General features: G+C 38.3%; 1 protein-coding gene and 2 long non-coding RNA genes across 3 annotated transcripts in view; 2 read left to right on the top strand and 1 right to left on the bottom strand.

Moving 5' to 3' along the window:
* The window catches only part of cdh22 (cadherin 22), a 219,968-nt gene that overhangs the window by 153,928 nt on the left and 45,799 nt on the right, over positions 1–20,241 (top strand). The window contains exon 9 of the mRNA XM_004068783.5: positions 5,489–5,625. Coding sequence (XP_004068831.1) covers positions 5,489–5,625 — 137 coding nt within the window. The remainder of the gene's footprint in view (positions 1–5,488; positions 5,626–20,241) is intronic.
* On the bottom strand, positions 12,221–12,547 carry LOC144992304 (uncharacterized). The gene is made up of 2 exons (XR_013656173.1): positions 12,473–12,547; positions 12,221–12,358 (listed from the first exon to the last, which is right to left on the bottom strand). It is a non-coding gene; the product is annotated as an uncharacterized LOC144992304 (long non-coding RNA).
* LOC144992303 (uncharacterized) lies at positions 12,533–12,894 on the top strand. Its single transcript, XR_013656172.1, has 2 exons — positions 12,533–12,652; positions 12,767–12,894. It is a non-coding gene; the product is annotated as an uncharacterized LOC144992303 (long non-coding RNA).

Raw genomic sequence — 20,241 nt, forward strand, 5'->3', positions numbered from 1 at the left:
AGTGAAAAAGCTCAGTGACTTACACAATTGTGTATTTGTCCTTCTTGAATCCACTGGACCATCTGAAAGCGCAATTCAGAGCAGCTACGCTGAACCTTTGAGCACATTCAGAGCTCTATTCCCTCTCTGTAGTTGAAGAGAAGCTGTATAATCATTCAGAGATGCGTATTCACAGGAACAGGAAGTAACTGCCCTCCTTGGCCATGTCTTCTGCAATCTGAAGAGGGCAAGATTTCTATGTCTTCCCCAAAATCTGGCAACATTTATTTAGTTTTGGAGGAATTCATTTGCAGATGTTGAATTGTTGCAGTTGGTTATCATTTGCAATCTGGGAGGTTTTAATATTAAATATTCAGGGTTGCTTTTGTGCAATTAACTGCATATTTGTTGGTGTAAGAGGTGCAAAGCAGAAGACATCTGCTGAAGATCAGGATCTAGGAGTGATATAATCAAAGCTTAGCAACTTTTGACAATCTGAAAGACCAACTAAGATGAAAATGGTGATTCAGGTGTTTTTAACTTGTTCTTGTTGAATTTTTCTGATGATGGGGGACATTTGTGAAGAAAATTAGACTATTTCTTGAATCAGCAGCAGACAAAAAAGTTGTTGGAAAAAGCTTGTAGGTGTGACTTCGAAGCTACAACTGACAGGCCACAAGCTCCCTGCTCCGCTCTATTCTGATGCTTCCACTCGCAGACAATTAGATCCAAATAGATTTCGGAATCTGGCTCAAAACAGAACAGCTGGATAGTTCCAATATTCCTCACCATTTTGTTGCCCTGCTAATGTTAGGTTGGGTGTATGAGGGGCTGTAAACGAGCAGGAGAGAGTGTAAACGGATAGACGATAGAAATTGGGGGCCCGCTTACTCGATGGTAACGATTCCACCCACAACTCAGAGGTGAATTTTTAATGAACTACTGCCGCACTGCAGGAACTTTCCAAACAAAAAAGGACAGTTTTTTGATTTTGGCTAAAAAAACAGCATAATCATGAATAAAAGACCACTGGGAACGCTTTACAATAGATCAAAAGGTGATCAGAGTGTGACTTTAAATAGCCTCCTTTAGCATGAACTTGTTTGTTCTCAATGTTCTACCAGTTTACCGTGTTGGCCTTTCAAGGCAAACTGTTGGCTCTGTGTACAAACTGATACCACCTAAGCTTGGAGGGGTGAAGGATTTGATGTGCTTTAGAGCAAGCCCTTTAAGAGTACTTCATCACTGTGGCAGTGAGAATGACAGCACTGTAATCATTAAGGCTGCTGGCAGGTATTTTATTAGGAACAGCTACTATGTGACCAACCTAAAGCATTTAGGGACAGTGCAGTTGAACAGAAAGAGATTAAAGAGCTGGGTGCTCTGCAGAGTACTTTAATACTCCTTGGAGTCTTTTTAGCAGCATTTCCACAGTTAATACTGCTAAGCACTTTCCTGACCTTTCCTCTGGGTATTTGAAGGGAGTGTTGGTGTGACTCAAGTCACAGAACCCCAAACTCCTCTGCTGTTGGTGAAGTGAAGATATGGTAAAGGAAACTTTACAGTTTATGGATATTTAGGTTAAACTTGAGAAAACTTCTCAGGATCCCAACAAGGATTGCAAAAAAGATCTTTATTTTGAGATGTAACAGTTTTGCCAGAATCCTATAGCTATTTCTGGGTCTTCTTATCACCCACGGTTTTGACAATAGCCCTGAAGTTTTTCAACTGTGGCATAAGGTTTGGTTATTGGACAAAACAACAATTATCAATTGTAGGTTTATGTCCCAAAACCATAGTTCTCTGTAAGTCTCAATGAACAGCTATCTTAGACAATGGTCACAGACAACTATCTGGCAATCCTGGCCTCCATGAGAAACGTGTGGCATTGATACTGCACAAAAATGATAGCACCACTGCGAGTAAATTGACATCATAATGTGTGCTCAAAGTCTGGGTTGGTAGTGACCAATGGTGCAGAATAGCCCACTTTATAAAAACACCCAGGCTACAAGGTGGCTGGCAGCAGGTGGCGCTTGATATGGACCCCGTCCAGAGACATTTACACATCCTACGATCAGGGCTGCTGCCGGCCAGTCGGCCAGCCGGCAATCCGGTTACTACCGCCCTGTGGCCAACCAGCTGTCGCCCAATTTCATAACAGTGTCATCGCCTGACTGACTGCCGCCTTACTGCCGCAGTCTACATGCGTGACCACGCAAACGATTTTCAAAACAATTGGGTTGCCGCAACTATTTATACTAAATATACAGAGGCAGTAGTAGAATCATCTACTATAATTGCATGTAACCCAAAGACCCTTGGTACAGTGTGACCTCGGACAGTCAAAATTACATTTTTAGTTGATACAAATAATTTAGCTGCAGAAGAATATGAATGATGAAGCAAGAATCTTGTGATTTTTGACATTCTTCTTTGATTATTTAACAAAATACTCAAGGAAAGATACAAAAAACATGACATTTCAGGGCCAAAAAATAAATTTAAGCTCCATTAAAATCAACACATGTAAAATGTATTTTTTGTCCTGTGTTTTGGAAGCAGAAGGAGTAGTGTACGTATAGAAAACACTGTCTGGTTACAGTATGAGCTTTCAAGCTTGACTTTGATGAAGATGTCGCTTCAAATTGTTCTGCTTTACTGCCTTATTTGTTTTCACTTGGTTTCCTGCCATATTTGTGACAACACTCCCACCACAGTGACTTAAAAGTTAGAAAACCGACGGGCTAAGATCACACGTTAAAATATAAAATATTTAAAGCTGCAATCACATTTTCAATTTGACAACATCAGAACACATTTTGGGGGGGAATTTTGGATGGTTCAGACAATACTCAACTAAGTTAAAGAAAAAACTGGATCTGTGCAGTGGCAGTATATTAATTTAAAATATTGATACCTACCATCAGTAAAAACTATCTCAACAAGAATTTATGGTTTGCCTGAATACCGGGGTTGGCTGGTGCTTTAGACAAAGCCTAATGAACCCTCAAATCTGCCAAGAAATATCCCCCCCACCATTAAATCACCAGCAGTAGCTGGAAGCACTGACACAAAAAAGGATGGATTCATGTTTATGTGTTTTAAGTCAGATTCTGGCCCTACTACCAGAATGTCGGAACAGGAATCGACAGTCCTTTGACGGATCTACATTTTTCCGAAGTTCTGCTTTTCCTAGTCTAAAAATGGAACAGTGATCAACTCGTTGATTTCTTTATCTAAATCAGTTAAATGTGTCATCTTACTTTATATCTACATCCAAACAATGTTCTTCAGGAACCAAAAGACTGCTGGTAGGAATGTCTCTCAAAAGCCATAAAAGCTGATGGGGCCCGTGGTTTCTTGTTATTGTTTATGTGGCCGTAAAAGTGCCAGCTGTGAGCACGTATTTGTGTTTAGGTTTTGGGAAAGAGAAACTAGAAATAAGGAAACTGTTTTGTCGACTCACCAACATTTTTATTCCCCACATACCTAAAAAAAAAAAAATTCAATTACACTTCTGTGTCCTTCTGGAATCCACTATGTAGTGTATTTTTATTTTTTAACGGTTAAGGGCACATTCATTGATGTTATTATTCTATTTCCCTTGTCACACATGTTTATAGGGTCAAATCATTCCAAAGCTAATTAGGTTTGTGAAATGTACTTATTATTTATGAACAATTTGAGCCACTTTTCTTTGTCTAATATTTTGTACAGTTAATATTCTAGTTTTATACTTAGTAGTTTACTTTAGGCTACCATATTTTTTGGACTATTGGGCGCACCAGATTAAAAGGATAAATAGTCTATTTTTAACTTTTGTCATGAAGAAGGCACAACAAACTCTAAGGCACATTAAGAATCAGAAATTAGTCAATTAGTCAGACTTTATTACCTGTGTTCACAGTAACTCTGGCAATGTTTTTATTCCGGATGCCCTTCCCGACGCAACCCTCTCAATCCAACCGGGTTTAGGACCGGCAGAGCAGCAGAGAAGGGAATAGGGAGCAGCCCGGATTCGAACCCTGGTTTCACGGACGGAAGGCGCCGCAAACCAGCACGAGCTAAACCGGCCCCTCCCACCTTACTCCCTAACTATTAAAAAACTAAATAGTGTGGGACTATGAAGTGCCATGGATTTTAAAAGAAATTCACCCATCTAGCTTCGGTGTGCACTGGTTTTTCTCAGAGACTTCTGGAAAATTTTTAGGACACTCGATTTTGGAATTGTACAGACAGGACTGTCAATATTTGGACAGAGACACATTCTTTCTAATTTAGTTTCTGTACATAACCACATTTCAGATTTGTATGCAATCTTTTTGTTCAACCCATGGAGTAAAAGCTGAAAGTCTGCACTTCAATGGCATCTGAGTTGTTTTATTTCAAATTCACTGTGGTAATGTACAAAAACTAATTTAGAAATAATTTGTCTCTATCCAAATATTTATGGTCCTGACTGTTTATTCAGACAGCACTAAAAAATGGCGAAGGCACTATAGTGAGTAGTGAAGGAATTCGGACATAGCCTAAAACTTGTTTGTGACATGTCAGCCACATTAGCATATTCACAATACCTGCAACTCCCAACCTTGTTTGCAACACGTTAAAAAACAGACGGATTCCACTAAAACATATGTTAATGTGAACATTGGCATTTTTTTATAATACCTGTAACTCCTGACCTTGTTTGCAACATTTAAAAAAATAGACTGATACCACTAAAACAGCTACATTAGCAAATTTACAATAACACCCAAACTTGCTTGAAACTCATCGAATAAACGGTCTGACATTTTGACAGAGCACAGAGTACCTCTCAAAACATCAGTAAATAGCCAGAATGTATCCATATATAAGGCGGTCCAGATTAAACAGATTTTTTTTTAATAATTAGGGCTTCTTGGTGTGCCTCATAGTGCAGAAAATAAGGTAATAATTACTACAGCTAATACAAATAGTAAAGGTAAAGAAACAACATCTAATGTGATCACAATCATTTTATTTTGTCACAAAAAGAAAAAAACAAAATTGAGTTTTTTTTTGTTGTTTTTTTTCAAGAAAGTTCTGACCAAAACAACAGCTAAAGAACTATCAGGGTCAATCAAAGCAAAAATAATTGCAGGCCCCTGGTCTTTTGCAGTACAGTCACTGATTATGGTTTCAGGCACTAAGTGTGCTTGTTAATGAACACTGAGCCACTGGAGTTTTTTTTATAATACTGGATTTAAATTTGTTGCTCCACTAGGTCACAAAAGGCAAGCAAATCATACAAATTAGGATTTACATCATCTGGTTGGAACTTTAAAATTCCTAAGCAGTTACTTTTAATTGGAAAAGAACAGAACTCCTGTTTTTTTGCAGAATTTGTAAATGAAATAATATTACTTTCACTTTTTTTGGTTTAATTAGGTGTTTAAACATGTGATGCATTACTAAAATTAGAAATGCTTTACAAGATCCCTCTTCGTTATTAAGGAATATATTTTTTTTTTTTCTGCAACAGGTTCTCCATTGATCGAACCACAGACCAGGAAATGATCTTCTACATTGATCCGGAGTCGGGGGCCATCACATTAGGAAAAATCCTGGACAGAGAGATTGCAGGCTGGCACAATATTACTGTGAAGGCAGAAGAAGCAGGTACGTTGTCTGTTTTAAAACAATATTAGGCCAATTATTCAATTCTGAAGAAAAGTGTTATGTCATGTCATTTGACTTTGTGATTAATATTCTAACTGTTCTTAAAATAAAAACACAATAGAATGCATTACCCGCACTTTGGAAACTGTCTGTTGTTGTTGGCCCGGACTTTCATCACAAGCTAATTACATCTAATAATTAAACAGCAACTGTCAAGAGGATTTCTGTTAGATAAAATAAACACATCCACCATGAATATTTAATATCAGCATCACATTTGGAATTCTGTTTGCTGGAAGTGTTGATACGTTTGTCTCACAGATATCCCTGAGTGAAATATGAGGGAAAGAAAAAAAAAAACAGCGGAGGTTTTGCATGTAAAGAAGCCTGGATGCTGGGTTGAGGGGTCAGGCTGCAGACAGCAGGTTGTTTGAACAAGTAACAGTGGATTTGAGTGTCGAAATGGTTGAGGTGGAAAAGAGCCGTTTTCTGTGAAAGCGATGCCTCTTTTTGTTTGTTTGTTTGTTTTTTTGGGCTCGAGCTTTGAGCGAGGGTAGCAGTGTATTGGAACAGGAATACAGTGGTTCTTGAAAGCATAGTCTCAAATCAATAGAGGTATTTGCTGCCAAACAGCAGTGCTGTGCTGCCTCCATGACTGCTTTTGTAACCTTGGAGGGCACGTTCTGGATTACTATCTGCTGAGATAACTTTCATGTTCTGTTGCAGAATTCTCTTAACTTATCCTGTATCAAGCCATGTCTTATTGGACTAGGTTCCAACGTGTACCCCTTGTCTTGGGCAGTCTCTATGGAGTACACAAGATAATGCTCTAGAATACCATTTGACAAATCATCTTTTAATCAGTTTGTAGTCACAAAAATGAAGTGATATTGAGGGTTTACTAGTTTAAGGGTTAGCCATGTAAATACTTTATTGCTTCTTTACTTTTTTTTCATTTTTAAGACTGTCATTTTATTAACAGAGGTTAACTAACGGAAGTTATTTTTTTTTTATTTTATTTCTTTTTACTTGTTCTTTCCAACAACTGAGTGAACAGATGAGGGCTGAAGGCCTGTTGTGTTGGACAGGTTTTACTTTTACAAAAAGAGGTTGTGTATTTTTGGGTAATCAGGGGGCAAATTTGTATAAACCCCTTTTTGTTTTTTTTATTCTTTTTATTAATTTGCTACATGTTGGGTTTTAAGTATATATATATATATATATATATATATATATATATATATATATATATATATATATATATATATATAATTTTATGAAAGGGGAGGGAGAGGGTAAAAGGGTGTGTGTGTGTGTGTGGGGGGGGGGGGGGTAGAAGAAAAATGTAACAAAAAAAGAGAAAGGGAGAAAGTGAGGGGATACAAGTGCTTTGTTGCTAATTTGAATACGTTATGATTTTAAGATGTGAAACATTTATGCTAGATCTGCTGGAAAGACAAATGTTACATCCAAAAGGGAAATTCTGACAATAAGATAAGCGGAAGATATCTGTCCATCAATACACTGTGGGTTAGGAGGAGGGATAAAGCAGACAGGGAGCAGTGTGGCATTCTGCACGTGCAGGTGGGGGTGGAGATACGTGCACACTGCCGAAGTGAACCATGTGATCATAAGGGGAACCAGATACTACCCAGCCCCACCAGCCAGACTAGGAGAGAGGGGGAGACCCCCGGACCAGGAGCACCCCCAAAGACGGGACCCATGCCACCCGGGCATTTATTTTTTACCACTTCATCTATGGCAAATGGAACAGTTGAAGAATAATTCAAAAAATAATAAAAAGTTCAAAACAGCATGCCAATCTTGGATTGGTCCATTGTTGATTATATTCTATTACTGAGCCATTTATAGAGCTGGTGATCTGCTCTGTTTGTTTCAGCAACACATTGTCCTGAGCTTCCAAAGTCAGGCTTTTATTTAGGACCACTTTATTGCATTTTTTTTTATGTTTGTTCTTGTTACCATCCTTGGAAGACATTATGGTTGAAGCTAGGGATTCAACAATTCACTGTCAATATGATTTGGCTCAAACCTAGATTTTAGGATCACAATTTTGTTTTGGTTTGAAATTTTTTTATTACAAAACAACAACAAAAACATCAGAGATATCTTTTTTATAAAGGGCCTATATCATGCAAAATCAGCTTTTTTTTTTTTTTTTAACTTTTAAGTGTACAACCCCAAAGTGGTATTTTGCTCCCTTCATGCATCTCCGAGCATTCCTCCAAAACGGATGTTGTCCGTTTTGGTGGGCGAGAAACTTTAGGTTGATGTCACTAAATAGGCGACACCCACAAGGAGTACAAGGCGGTGCCTCAGAGATCGAGCCGTCTTACTTCCTGGTAGAAAAATGAGCTGCAAAAATGACTCATTTTTTTTTGAAAAATGTGTGCTTTAGTGTGCCAAATGTAATACATTATCACATAGATAGATATAGTTTACTCTGAAAGGCTTAAGAATAGCATGATATAGGCCCTTTAATTTGCTTATAAGCAATGAAACAAAAACCTTTCAGTTGGCCCATACTAAGCCTGGTGTAATGTATAAAAATAATAAATAATAAATCCTTTTTAAATTTAGCAAGACATGTGTGTTTGACACTTTTATCTTAAACATGTGCAAACGTATGCAGTAGGGATGCAAAGATGATCTTTCCTCATGATATGGTTCAGTGGTGTAACATACAATTTAGGTCTAGTTGAAGCTGAATCAGCTGTATGGTACTGTATAATCAGGATTCCCCACCCTTTAACATAGAAAGGCAATGACTTTCGAAGTCATGCTAATCTTTGAGTGTCATTTGCCTGTGAGACTCCAAAGTACTTTTAACTGTCTGACGTTTTCTGCCTCACCTTGATGAGGTGGACCTGTGAGTGATCACTCTCATTTCTGGCATACTGTTTAATCCGTATAGAGGGGATGGTTGATGATTGCTTCACTTCAGAACCATTATCTGTTCCCACTCTATGATGATCTGGCAATGGGTGTTCCAGCAGCCTGAACAATGCACCTGATGAGTATATACCCCACTTGAAGCAAAACTATGCAAATGATTTCGAACTTAACTTGAGATGTTTTCCACAGACCCATTGAGTTATTGATAAAGTCTACAAATTTCGGCAGGCCTGAGGTTGTCTCATAGCCATGTTATGCTTAATTAACCCTTTTTTGTATACAGAACTCACCTGTAATTCGATTCACTACACTACTACTAAAGAGTCTTGGGATCACTGTGATACATCAATGCATTGTTTATTTGTGAGACTAAGCATTCAGGTATTTCTGAAGTAACAGAATCTGGATTAGTCCGAATTTGAACTATTATGCCATGTTCACACCAGCCTTGGCATTGCACATTTAACCGTCTGCTTTTAATGAAAAGTCCATGTAAAAGTGCATATGTGCACATTAAGGGCTTCTGTGTTCATCCGTCGCTATGCACATATTTACATACAAAACCTGTGTCCATTGAACGTGTGTTGAAAGTTAAACCAGTTCAACTTTGACCAACCAGGGACTCGGATTTGGTAGTGAAGTATAGATAGCGTCTTTTTTAATTCGCGGAAGTGACAACCTTTTTAAAGTTGATCATTGAGAAATAAATGGGCAGTTTGTGTTTGTGTGTGGAATTATATGACACCAAGTTTTTCATATATTGAAAAAAAGAGCTGTGAAAGAAAAAGCTTGGAGCAAAATTTGTGAAATTTTCAGCTCTTCAACATTTCACGCCCAGCCTCTTTCAACTGTCGGTATATGTGCTAAAATTGGGTAGCGACATTCCACTATATGCCAATCATTCTTGAATATACGTCACATGCCCAGTGTGAACGTAGCATAAGTCCTCATACAAGTTACTCTAATTTGTATCTTTACCATTTTTAAATTCATTATGTCCAATCAGGCTTTAGATCAACTAGCCTCATATCCGAAGATGGTTCTTGCTTCCATTTGCCTTCCAGCTATTATTCAGTTTGAATCTGTTCCCTTGTATACCCTTATTTTGCTGACACTGTTTAGTAGAAGGGATCTTGTTCTCGCTATTTAGTGAACTTTCTACCTTCTGGCTGACTCTAGTGTCTAGAGTTGCTCCGTTTCTTTATTCCACCATTCTAGTAATGTTGTTATCTGTTTTTCCATACTGCCGCCAATATCTCCATTGTGTCTTTTCGGTTTTGAATCGTATGTGCTTACTTTATTCTTAATGAGCATTTTATTTTATTTATTCTTAACAGCATTTTCCATCCCCCCCATATAATGGTCGTGTTTTATAGCCATCGTTGGGATAGCTACAAAACCAATAGTATTCATTTCCAATTACATCAGAGCTGTTTTGATAGAAATCTATATCACAAGTTTTTTTTATGCTTCAAGTAAAAAATAAATAGCCATCAAAATTGTTAGGATGACAACTGCAATACCAGAAATTATTTAAGAGTGTAGATATTCTTTTCTCAATGCGTTATTTTTTTTTACAAAATGGAAAATAGAATGTATTGCCAAGAGTGAACATTGAAAACTAAGAGGTTTGGTTTTCCTCACTTTTCTGTTCTGACACATTGAAAGCAATTTTAGTAAAGCAGATGTGATGGATTGTTAATTTAACCGGGATCTACTATCAAACACAAAGGGAGAAGGTAAACAATGTGATAAACAAGACTGATTTAGAATTGTTTTCATCTTTGTCCCTTCTTCATATTTCCCCTGACTGTGATTACTCCAATAATCAATACCAGCTTAAGCTGAATAGACTGCAGTCTAACCCAGCACAAACATTAAGAAAATTAGACTGCCTGAACCCTCCCAAAGTAATTGAGGGTCTTTTGTCCTTCATCTCTTTGTGTTTGGCATTATGTGGTCGGCACATTTTAATGTCAATTGAACATTTAAAGTGGCCCTGTACCTTTCCGTATCAGACGTAAACACATCCCTGCACTTGAAAGATAAGGCTTTCCTATGTTGCAATCCACGGAGACATCTTCACAGACAAAGTGAGCGGTCATCGCCGTTAGAATAACCACCAGGAGTATTTCCTTATCGGCCGTTAGCCCACATAGCCCTGAGAGGTTTCCATTCAAAGACAAGAGACAGAAGGAAAAAGATGAGACGGAAAGGAAAATGTCCGCAAACAAGATGGAGGACGGCAAGATTACGATTGTGAAGCTGGAACACTTTGAATTCTTTTTATTTATTTAATTTATGAGCAAGGGCCACAAGTTCAGCTTCTCTGGGGACATTTTTACGCTCCATAATATTTAATTGCCCCAGTCCATTTGTAGCTTTTGAACTGTTGCATTGTAAGTGTATCAGTGCAAACAACCAACATCTTCCTGACATTTCTAAACCTCATCTTTTCTTAATATTGGGACATGACAAAAAACAGCAAAAAAACAGTAATTAGTCTGCCAAAAAAAAAGTTTTCTTCCACCTAAACACGATGAACCCACAACATGGCTTAAAATGGACCCAAATTAAATGTTGCCCCTTCAGCAGACACTTGCTAAAACTGACAAAACAACCTCTTATCTGTGCACTATTTTCCCCTTCAGAAAGCATACTTTCTTCTTAGAACAGGAAAAGCATTTAATTCTCTGTCACCAGCCATTCCACTCAGACTTCCTGACAGTCTCCTCTTTGGAAACATATCAGGTAAAGTTGGAGTGACATATAATTTTCAAAAGCTGATACAAACAATGCTACTACTTTGATTTTTTCTTTTCTTTCCGGATGAAAAAGTAGGCTCCAAAGAAGAGTTTCATACATAAGGCAACAGAAAAAAAAGACACTATAGTAGCTAAATATCTTTGTATGTCAAGGTACTTCTGGTTTCTACTGAGCCCGTGTCCTGACATTAAGATATAAAAATATATCTTGTTCCCACAGATTAATATCTTGTTCCCACAGGTTATTATGTCGTTCGCACGAAATACTATTCCGTTCCCACAAGATACTATTCCATTCCCTCAAAATACTATTCCGTTCCCTCGAAATGATTAACTCGTGCGAACGCAATAATTATGTCGTTCGAACGCAATAATTAATCCGTTCGAACGCAGTAATTATTCACGTCATAAGTCATACACGCGGATATGCTCTCTGTGCGCCGGCAAAAGCCGCTTTCAGCTGTAACTTCCGTGTCTCTGTGACCCATATTCGTTCAAAAAAGGAACATGAAAAACAAAAATGATCACTTTATTACTGTCTCAATGAATATAAGAAAAATATCAAAAGATTTATGATAACTAGGCTGCTTTGTCATAAGATAGCTCCTGCTAGGCTACTACTAGCGCCGCCGCAGAGCTCTTTGATGTATGCCGGCATTTGGGCAACTGGCTAGTCTGTTGTCAGACAGCTGATATTGTAGTTTAGGGTCGAACAGGAATAATAATATTCAGGACTTGTCTTTTATTAACTTTAGCAGTCAGTCGCTTTACATTCGAAGGCTATAAGGATACATCATGCTAACTGACTAGCCGATCATTGATCCTGTTATTAATTTACGTCATAGATTTACAGCAGATACCTTCACATTTCTCTCTGTGTGTGTCTCATTACATTGCATTGAAGACACGGAGGATGTTTAGAGAACAGATTTATTTATTTCAAAAAGCACAAAGCATTCATCGTATTCACGTTCATTCACATGATGATGATCTCTGGTACGCCCTCAGTCATCTTGCTGCAAAAGCCGCTTCCTGCCGCTACTTCCGTGTCTCTGTGAGCATTCAATAGGGGTAAAAATAAAAGCAAGAATGGTCGATCTGTTATTTTCTCGATGACAATCTGAAAAATATCATATTAAGCTGGCTGCTTCGCCGAAAGCACTTACCTTTAGCTTGTAGCATAACAACAATGGCAGTACGTCACGTTTCCCAGAATGCTTTGCGGCCAACCATTGGTCTTGTTGTTAGACCTTGGTCACAGGGACACGGTGATTGGCCAATGATTGGCAGGAAAGCATTCTGGGAAACGTGACGTACTGCCATTGTTGTTATGCTACAAGCTAAAGGTAAGTGCTTTCGGCGAAGCAGCCAGCTTAATATGATATTTTTCAGATTGTCATCGAGAAAATAACAGATCGACCATTCTTGCTTTTATTTTTACCCCTATTGAATGCTCACAGAGACACGGAAGTAGCGGCAGGAAGCGGCTTTTGCAGCAAGATGACTGAGGGCGTACCAGATGATGATGTGAACGTGAATACGATGGATGCTTCTGTGCTTTTTAAAATAAATAAATCTGTTCTCTAAACATCCTCCGTGTCTTCAATGCAATGTAATGAGACACACACAGACAGAAATGTGAAGGTATCTGCTGTAAATCTATGACGTAAATTAATAACAGGAAATGATCGGCTAGTCAGTTAGCATGTAGCCTAATAGCCTTCGAATGTAAAGATACTGACTGCTAAAGTTAATAAAAGACAAGTCCTGAATATTATTATTCCTATTCGACCCTAAACTACAATATCAGCTGTCTGACAACAGACCAGCCAGTTGCCCAAATGCCGGCATACATGATCAAACAGAGAGCTCTGCGGCGGAGCTAGCCTAGCAGGAGCTATCGTTTGACAAAGCAGCCTAGTTATCATAAATCTTGTGATATTTTTCTTATATTCATTGAGACGGTAATAAAGTGATCAATTTTGTTTTTCATGTTCCTTTTTTGAACGAATATGGGTCACAGAGACACGGAAGTTACAGCTGAAAGCGGCTTTTGCCGGCGTACAAAGAGCATATCCGCGTGAATGACTTATGACGTGAATAATTATTGCGTTCGAACGGATTAATTATTGCGTTCGAACGACATAATTATTGCGTTCGCACGAGTTAATCATTTCGAGGGAACGGAATAGTATTTTGAGGGAACGCAATAGTATCTTGTGGGAACGGAATAGTATCTTGTGGGAACGGAATAGTATTTCGTGCGAACGACATAATAACCTGTGGGAACAAGATATTAATCTGTGGGAACAAGATATATTTTTATATCTTAATGTCAGGACACGGGCTCCGTAGGTTTCAGCTATTAAAGAGAAAAAAAATCAAAATTACTTTATTTTACTTCATTTTTCAATTTTAACAATACTACATCATATGCCACCATCATAGTGGTGCACTTAGGAAAGGTCATTAGTCCAAAGAGGACTAAAACCAGGCAGTTATTGCAGAAAGTCTCCTTCAGCCAAAAAGTTCTTTTCACACCTCCGCTATCTTCAATGCGTACCATCCCTCCTTTCATTCAGCTGCCTACCCACTATTAAAGGTTTGTGCTGAGTGTCAGTAGCCTCTGTTGTACAATGTTTTCTCAAAGAAAACAGATTTCCTGCAATAAATTTATCCTGGTCCCATACCCAAGTCACAAAAACTGGCTATCTAGCTTCCATAGCACTTATAGGCGCTAGTTGGAACCCTTTAAGCTATGGACATGCTGGGCATATGACGTGTGTTAAAGAATGCGCTTAACACAGGTTTATGAAGGTGCATTTAGGCTATGGTTTTCACTAAATTTAAATCAATTGTCCCTTCACACCAAACGCAATTTGTGTTTCAAAATCATGTGCATTGTCTTTGTTATGCGTCAAAGTTGCTGCTTGATATTTGTCCAAAAGTGTGTTAACCTGCAACTCTGTCGACCTCATCATGGAGGACGTGGATGGTTCATTTATTTTGAAGAACTGTACAAAAGTGTTGATGCACGTCTCTATGAAATCCTTTAGAAATCAGTCAGGGACTCTCCCAGTGAGGAGCAGCAGCTGTCCCGCACTGTGGCAGGAGAAAGCCGCTGCTCCGTCTGGAACCATCAGTCCATCCATTTTCTTAACCCACTTTATCCCTATTGGGGTCACAGGGCAGCCAAAGTGTTAACCTGGCTACTGTTGGCTGCACCCTGGACAGGTCGCCAGCCTGTCGCGTAACATTTTGAGAATCTTTGCAACTATTTTTTTTTTTGCAATGTATATTTCCCTGTGATTCATGAGTTTATATTTACTATCAGCTACAGTGTGGGATTGGAACCACTAAGAGACTCTGGAGACGCTCATCCAGGCATCCACATGCATGTAAAGACATGCTCATCCACTCACATCATCTGTCTACATTCCCCACAGAAATGCCAACTTATTTCAGTGCCTGAGATACAACGCTGCAGTAAGATTTTTGACAGCTGGTGTGTGGCGCACAGATGCGAAGCGTGCCAATAATCTGTTAAAATCCTTTTATTCTTTCTTATCTGAAGACAGATTTAGAACACAGCCTTTTGGTCCACATGACTGAACCTGTCTTAATGAATAAAGAACGGATGGAGAGTTTAGAATGAGAAAGGGTGGAGCTTTCTTAGACTGTTTAATCTGTTTCCAATTTGGGGGACTGAAAGTTAAAATGTGTAACATCCCAATCTTTGCTGGTTTTCATTATGTCACAATAGGGATGGTCGTAGAATTACAGGAGGAAAAGAGGAAGAAATATCGTGCACTGGTGACTCTTCATGCTTTGTAGTTTCTTGTTGTGTTGGCAAAAAGAAGTCAATTAAAATCTGCATTGATGTGAGGATTATGCCGTTATCTGAAGCCGGGATTCTTATTGGCTGCTTCCCCCCATTTAAATTAAACTTTGGTGAGGCTTTAGCTCCTAATTTAAGAAATATTCTGCAGCGATGTCATTTTTTTTTCTTTTGGTGAATCTGCATGTCATAGTGGATTTGTTTGCACACTGAAGTAAAAACAGAGGTTGTGTCCAAATTCCCTCACTATTTAGTGCACTATATAGTGCACATGCCATGTTATAGAGATTTTTGAATCTAAAATTCGAAAATTAATTGCCCTAGAAATTTCCCAGAAGTCTTTTTTTCAAACTAGATTGGCAAATAGAGACCACAATGCATTGCGTTTGAACAATTTGTCATTTGAATAAAATTATTTAAATTGGGTTTTTTATAAATCATCCATATTTTCTTCATCAGGACTGACTGGGTTCATAAATTGTCTTCACAAAATGTTCCTATTTATTAGGTTTTTACTTTAGCAAACGGGTGACAATGTATTTGGTGTTTTTAAAAGTTAAAAAGTTGTTAAAATGTGTCTGGATGGCAATAAAATTTGAGCTCTAAGGATTCATTTCCACTCATATAACAATTTGTGGTTGCCGATACAATTCATAACTGATATTGGTTCATTTGGAACAATCCGATTCACTGACCTAAAATGGATCCAGGACATCTTTAGCCAAAACTTAAACCAGTGTGACTCAGTGATAAATACCTGGGAAGTGAACTAGTGATGTTTCCCGATTCCTTCTATTTCTAGCAAGATCATCAAGTGTAAATTAAATATGTGCACTAACAAACAAGTAAACAAGAATGAATGTCAAACCCATTCACATTTTAGTTTAATAAAGTTCAGACTACTGTTTTTTTTCCACATCAAACGGGACATCATTAGAAGGTTCTACCACACTGGATGGTCACAATATCTTATTCAGAGAAATTCCACACATTGGACTTGCATGATGGTTTGGTCAGTTTTTGCTGCCATCAAGTGTGTGACGTCTGCTGTGATGGAACTTGATCGTTTTTACGTCATATTGAAAAAAACCTACCATGTCTCAATCCAAATGGTATTTTATAATGGCAAATATAATCAATTTATTTTATATTTTGAGTAAAAACTCACCTCAAACAGATTGATCTAGTTGGATTGTAGGAATATAAATCAATTTACTGATTTGGCCCCTTAATCGTTACAATACTAAAATCTAGCGCACTAGATAGTCCTGCACTAAAAAGTCTTTTAAGGGGTTGGGATCTGGTGAAAGAATTTGGACTCACCCATAGATATTCTTTGAGTATTATTAATTCATGTTGTAGTTTAGACATTCTAAAAAATAATGTGGTCTTTATCATCAAAAATGCACTAATAAAAAAAAATTACAATAATATAGAATAAAATAGAAGATAAGGAAAGTGTGGATTATTTATTGAACTTTGTATGTTTCTAAAGTCTACTTGCATTATGGCCACTTGGTTATCTTGAACTGAGCAGTGTTTAGTGTTCAGTTTAAACCACACACATACACGTACACAAATCCCTGTTACTATGTTATACAGTTTGATATTTTTGACAAGACTTCATCCTGATGTGCCTGTCTGGCCTTCGTCAAGCAGTCCAGCTGACATGTAAGCGTTATGTCAACAAGTCTTTCTCTCGTAATTAATGTCACTCCAACACTAATGGACTCTGGTAAATCAACCTGTTTTTTCTCAAGATAATCTGGCAGTTTTTCAGGCGTCTCCTTCCTCTTCAGTCGGGTTCATTGCATGATGGAAACAATAAACTTGAACGTGTTTTCTTTTTGTTTTGTTTTGGTGGAAGTTCAGCCTGCTCAGCAAGTCCCAACAGGCCTGTTTTTCTTTTCAACACTCACCACAGATTTTGATATATGACTTGTTTGTTTCATCTTTTGGGTTTCTATCCATCATAGTTGCTTTCCTACAATTTTTTTTCTGCCTTTTACTTATTTGAGTTTTACTTTAAAACAGCCCTCTCCATTATGTGTTACATTTTGGTGATATGTGAGACTCACTAATGAAGTAATGTTTAATCTCGCCAATCCATTTGTCCATCACTTACATAATGTGTCTGATGTAAAATTTTTACTTGGATTCTTTTAAAATGAACCACTGGAAAGTGTAGAAAAAGGGTAATAAGGGGTAAAAAGACTTTGGAAGGGTATTTATTTCGAGGAAAACCTTAATTTAAATGAGAAATAACCAAGTGAAATGATTTTTCACTGTGCTAGAACCAATTTGGATGGACAGTACAAACAGATGATAAGGCCTGTCTGAAGCTCAAGAAGACTGTCTGTCTTCATCTGTCTCTTCATCACTCCCATCTTTTGTCTCTTTCCAATATTCTCATCTCATTCCTTTTTTCACATTTTTCTGTCACTTCTTCACTGTCTGTTCTTGTCTCTTCTGCAATCTTACCTCTCTTCTGTTTCAGTCCAAATGTTCCTTCTGTTTAGTCTTTATCATTTGCTGGTAGAAAAAGCTCTTAGACAGGTAGTTCTTATTTATTTTTTAAAACCCTCTCTATCCTTTCATTGCTATCCATTTCAAGTGTTTTGACCTACAAATCAAGGTAGGAACACTTGAAAAAGTCTTATGTTTAAAATCTGTAAACCATGAGAGTAAGCATTTTCTTTAAGACTGCACTAGTGGAGTATGAGGTCTGGAGCATCAAATAAATAAATAAAACCTTGGCAGAAACTAAAACTCAAACTTTATTTATTTATATAGCGCCTTTCATTTCAGTTAAAAACACAAAACGCTTAACATAAAAGCAGATAAAACAGTCAAAAAAAACAGAAAATTGTTAAAAACAGCAAACAAAGGACAATCACACAAAGATGGGACCCCTCCCTCAACCACCACGCCACCCACACCCACACCCCACCCAGCTCCCCCAGTAGAACCCTGAACAGAAACAAAGAACTGCAGCTAAAAGAAGGTCTGGCTTGGTACTGCTGCGAGGAAACGATATGATGGGGATCCATTTATTCCAAGGCCCAGCCCGACCACAGGGGTCACTACCACAGCGCCCGCCCAGCACAGAGCAGCCCAGGGCCCACTCCATGGCTATTAGACCACAGAGCGGGACCCCAGCCCGCCCAACCAGAATGGGCACCGCAGCAATAGCACCCCCTACAGGTCAAGCCGGTGGTGCCCCAGAAAAATGGATCCCCAAGAGGAAACACTGGAGTTAAAAACATCAGAATAAAAATTATCATAAAATAACAACACTAAAAATAGAAAAAAGATAAAAAATAAAATAAGATTTAAATATTTTAGTATTTAAAAAATAAAATACGTAAAACTGATTAAAACATGCGGCTGGGTAGCTCGGTTGGTAAGGTGGGAAGCTACCACGCAGGAAACCAGGCTTCGATTCCCAGAGGGGAATGAGCAATGGTACTGGGGGCAATTACCATATCAATGGCGAGCAGTTAACATCACCCAGTGAGGGTCCTTAGGCAAGACCCTTAACGCTACTGCCTCCCGAGCGCGGTTTCGGCTGCAGCTCACCGCTCCCCAAGGGGATGGGTCAAATGCGGAGAAAGAATTTCCCTTCGTGGGATAAAATACAGTGTATAAAAAAAAAAAAACATAACCTACGTATGATTGGTAAAATAACAATAAAAAGAATAGTATATTAAAAACAGAGATAATAATAGTCCTTACAAATAAATAAATGAATAAATACGTAAGTAAATAAATAAATCAATAAATAGATAGATAAAAAATAAAAAAGACATAGGAAATGATCAAAGTCATGTAAAAGCCAGACTAAAAAGGTGGGTCTTGAGCCTCTTCTTAAAAACCTCTACAGTCTCTGCAGCCCTGAGGCTCTCTGGCAGGCCGTTCCACAGGCGAGGGCCGTAATGGCAGAACGAAGCCTCACCATGTGTCCTGGTCCTCACCTTAGGGACAACTAAGAGGCCAGTGCCAGAGGACCTCAGGGTCCGCGAGGGTTCGTATTTTAAAATAACATCATTTAAATAAGAAGGTCCAAGACCATTAAAACATTTGTAAACCATTAAAAGAACTTTAAAATCAATCCTGAAACGCACAGGGAGCCAATGCAGCGACTTTAAAATAGGTGTAATGTGTTCCCGCCCTCTGGTCCTCGTCAGAACTCGTGCAGCAGAGTTCTGTAATAGTTGCAGATTTGAGATTGACTTTTTCGGTAAACCAGAGAGCAGGGCATTACAATAATCTAAACGACTAAAAATAAAAGCATGCATTAGGACCTCTGTGCTGGCAAGAGAGAGGAACGGGCGGACTCTGGCAATGTTCTTAAGATGGTAAAATCCTGTTTTCACAACGTTTCTGATGTGAGGAATAAAATTCAGCTCAGAGTCAAAAAGTACGCCCAGGTTTCTCACACATTGAGAAGATTTAAAATTCCTAAGTTTGGGTAAAATCATCTCTCTCTTGTCTTCAGGACCAATGATTAAAACTTCAGTTTTGTCCTGGTTGAGCTGTAAGAAGTTTTCTGCCATCCACAGCTTTATATCTAAAATGCAGTTTAAAAGAGTGCTGACAGGTTCAAGGTTATCAGGAGACACGGCGATGTAAAGCTGTGTATCATCAGCATAGCTGTGAAAGTCAACGCCATGTCTCCTGATGACATCCCCAAGAGGCAACATATACAAGTTAAAAAGTATTGGACCCAAGATTGAACCCTGGGGAACGCCGCAACTAATTTCATGGACTCCTGAGGACCGAGTATCCATACTTACAAAAAAATGGCGATCTGTGAGATAGGAGTGAAACCAGTTAAGAGCAGTTCCTGAGAGGCAGACCCGACTAATAAGTCTGTCAAGTAAAATCTGGTGATCCACTGTATCAAAGGCGGCACTAAGATCTAGCAGCACCAGAACAGAAAGTTTCTGCGAGTCATAAGTATTTCTAAGATCATTTAAAATTTTTAAAAGGGCCGTCTCAGTACTGTGATTTGTCCTAAAACCAGACTACACTTATAAGAACACTTTTCAAGAACATCGTGTTCATTTAAAAAATCATGTAATTGAATAAAAACAA

Source organism: Oryzias latipes, chromosome 5 (assembly GCF_053564925.1).
Source record: "Oryzias latipes strain Hd-rR chromosome 5, Olatipes_Hd-rR_3.1".
NCBI lineage: Eukaryota > Metazoa > Chordata > Actinopteri > Beloniformes > Adrianichthyidae > Oryzias > Oryzias latipes.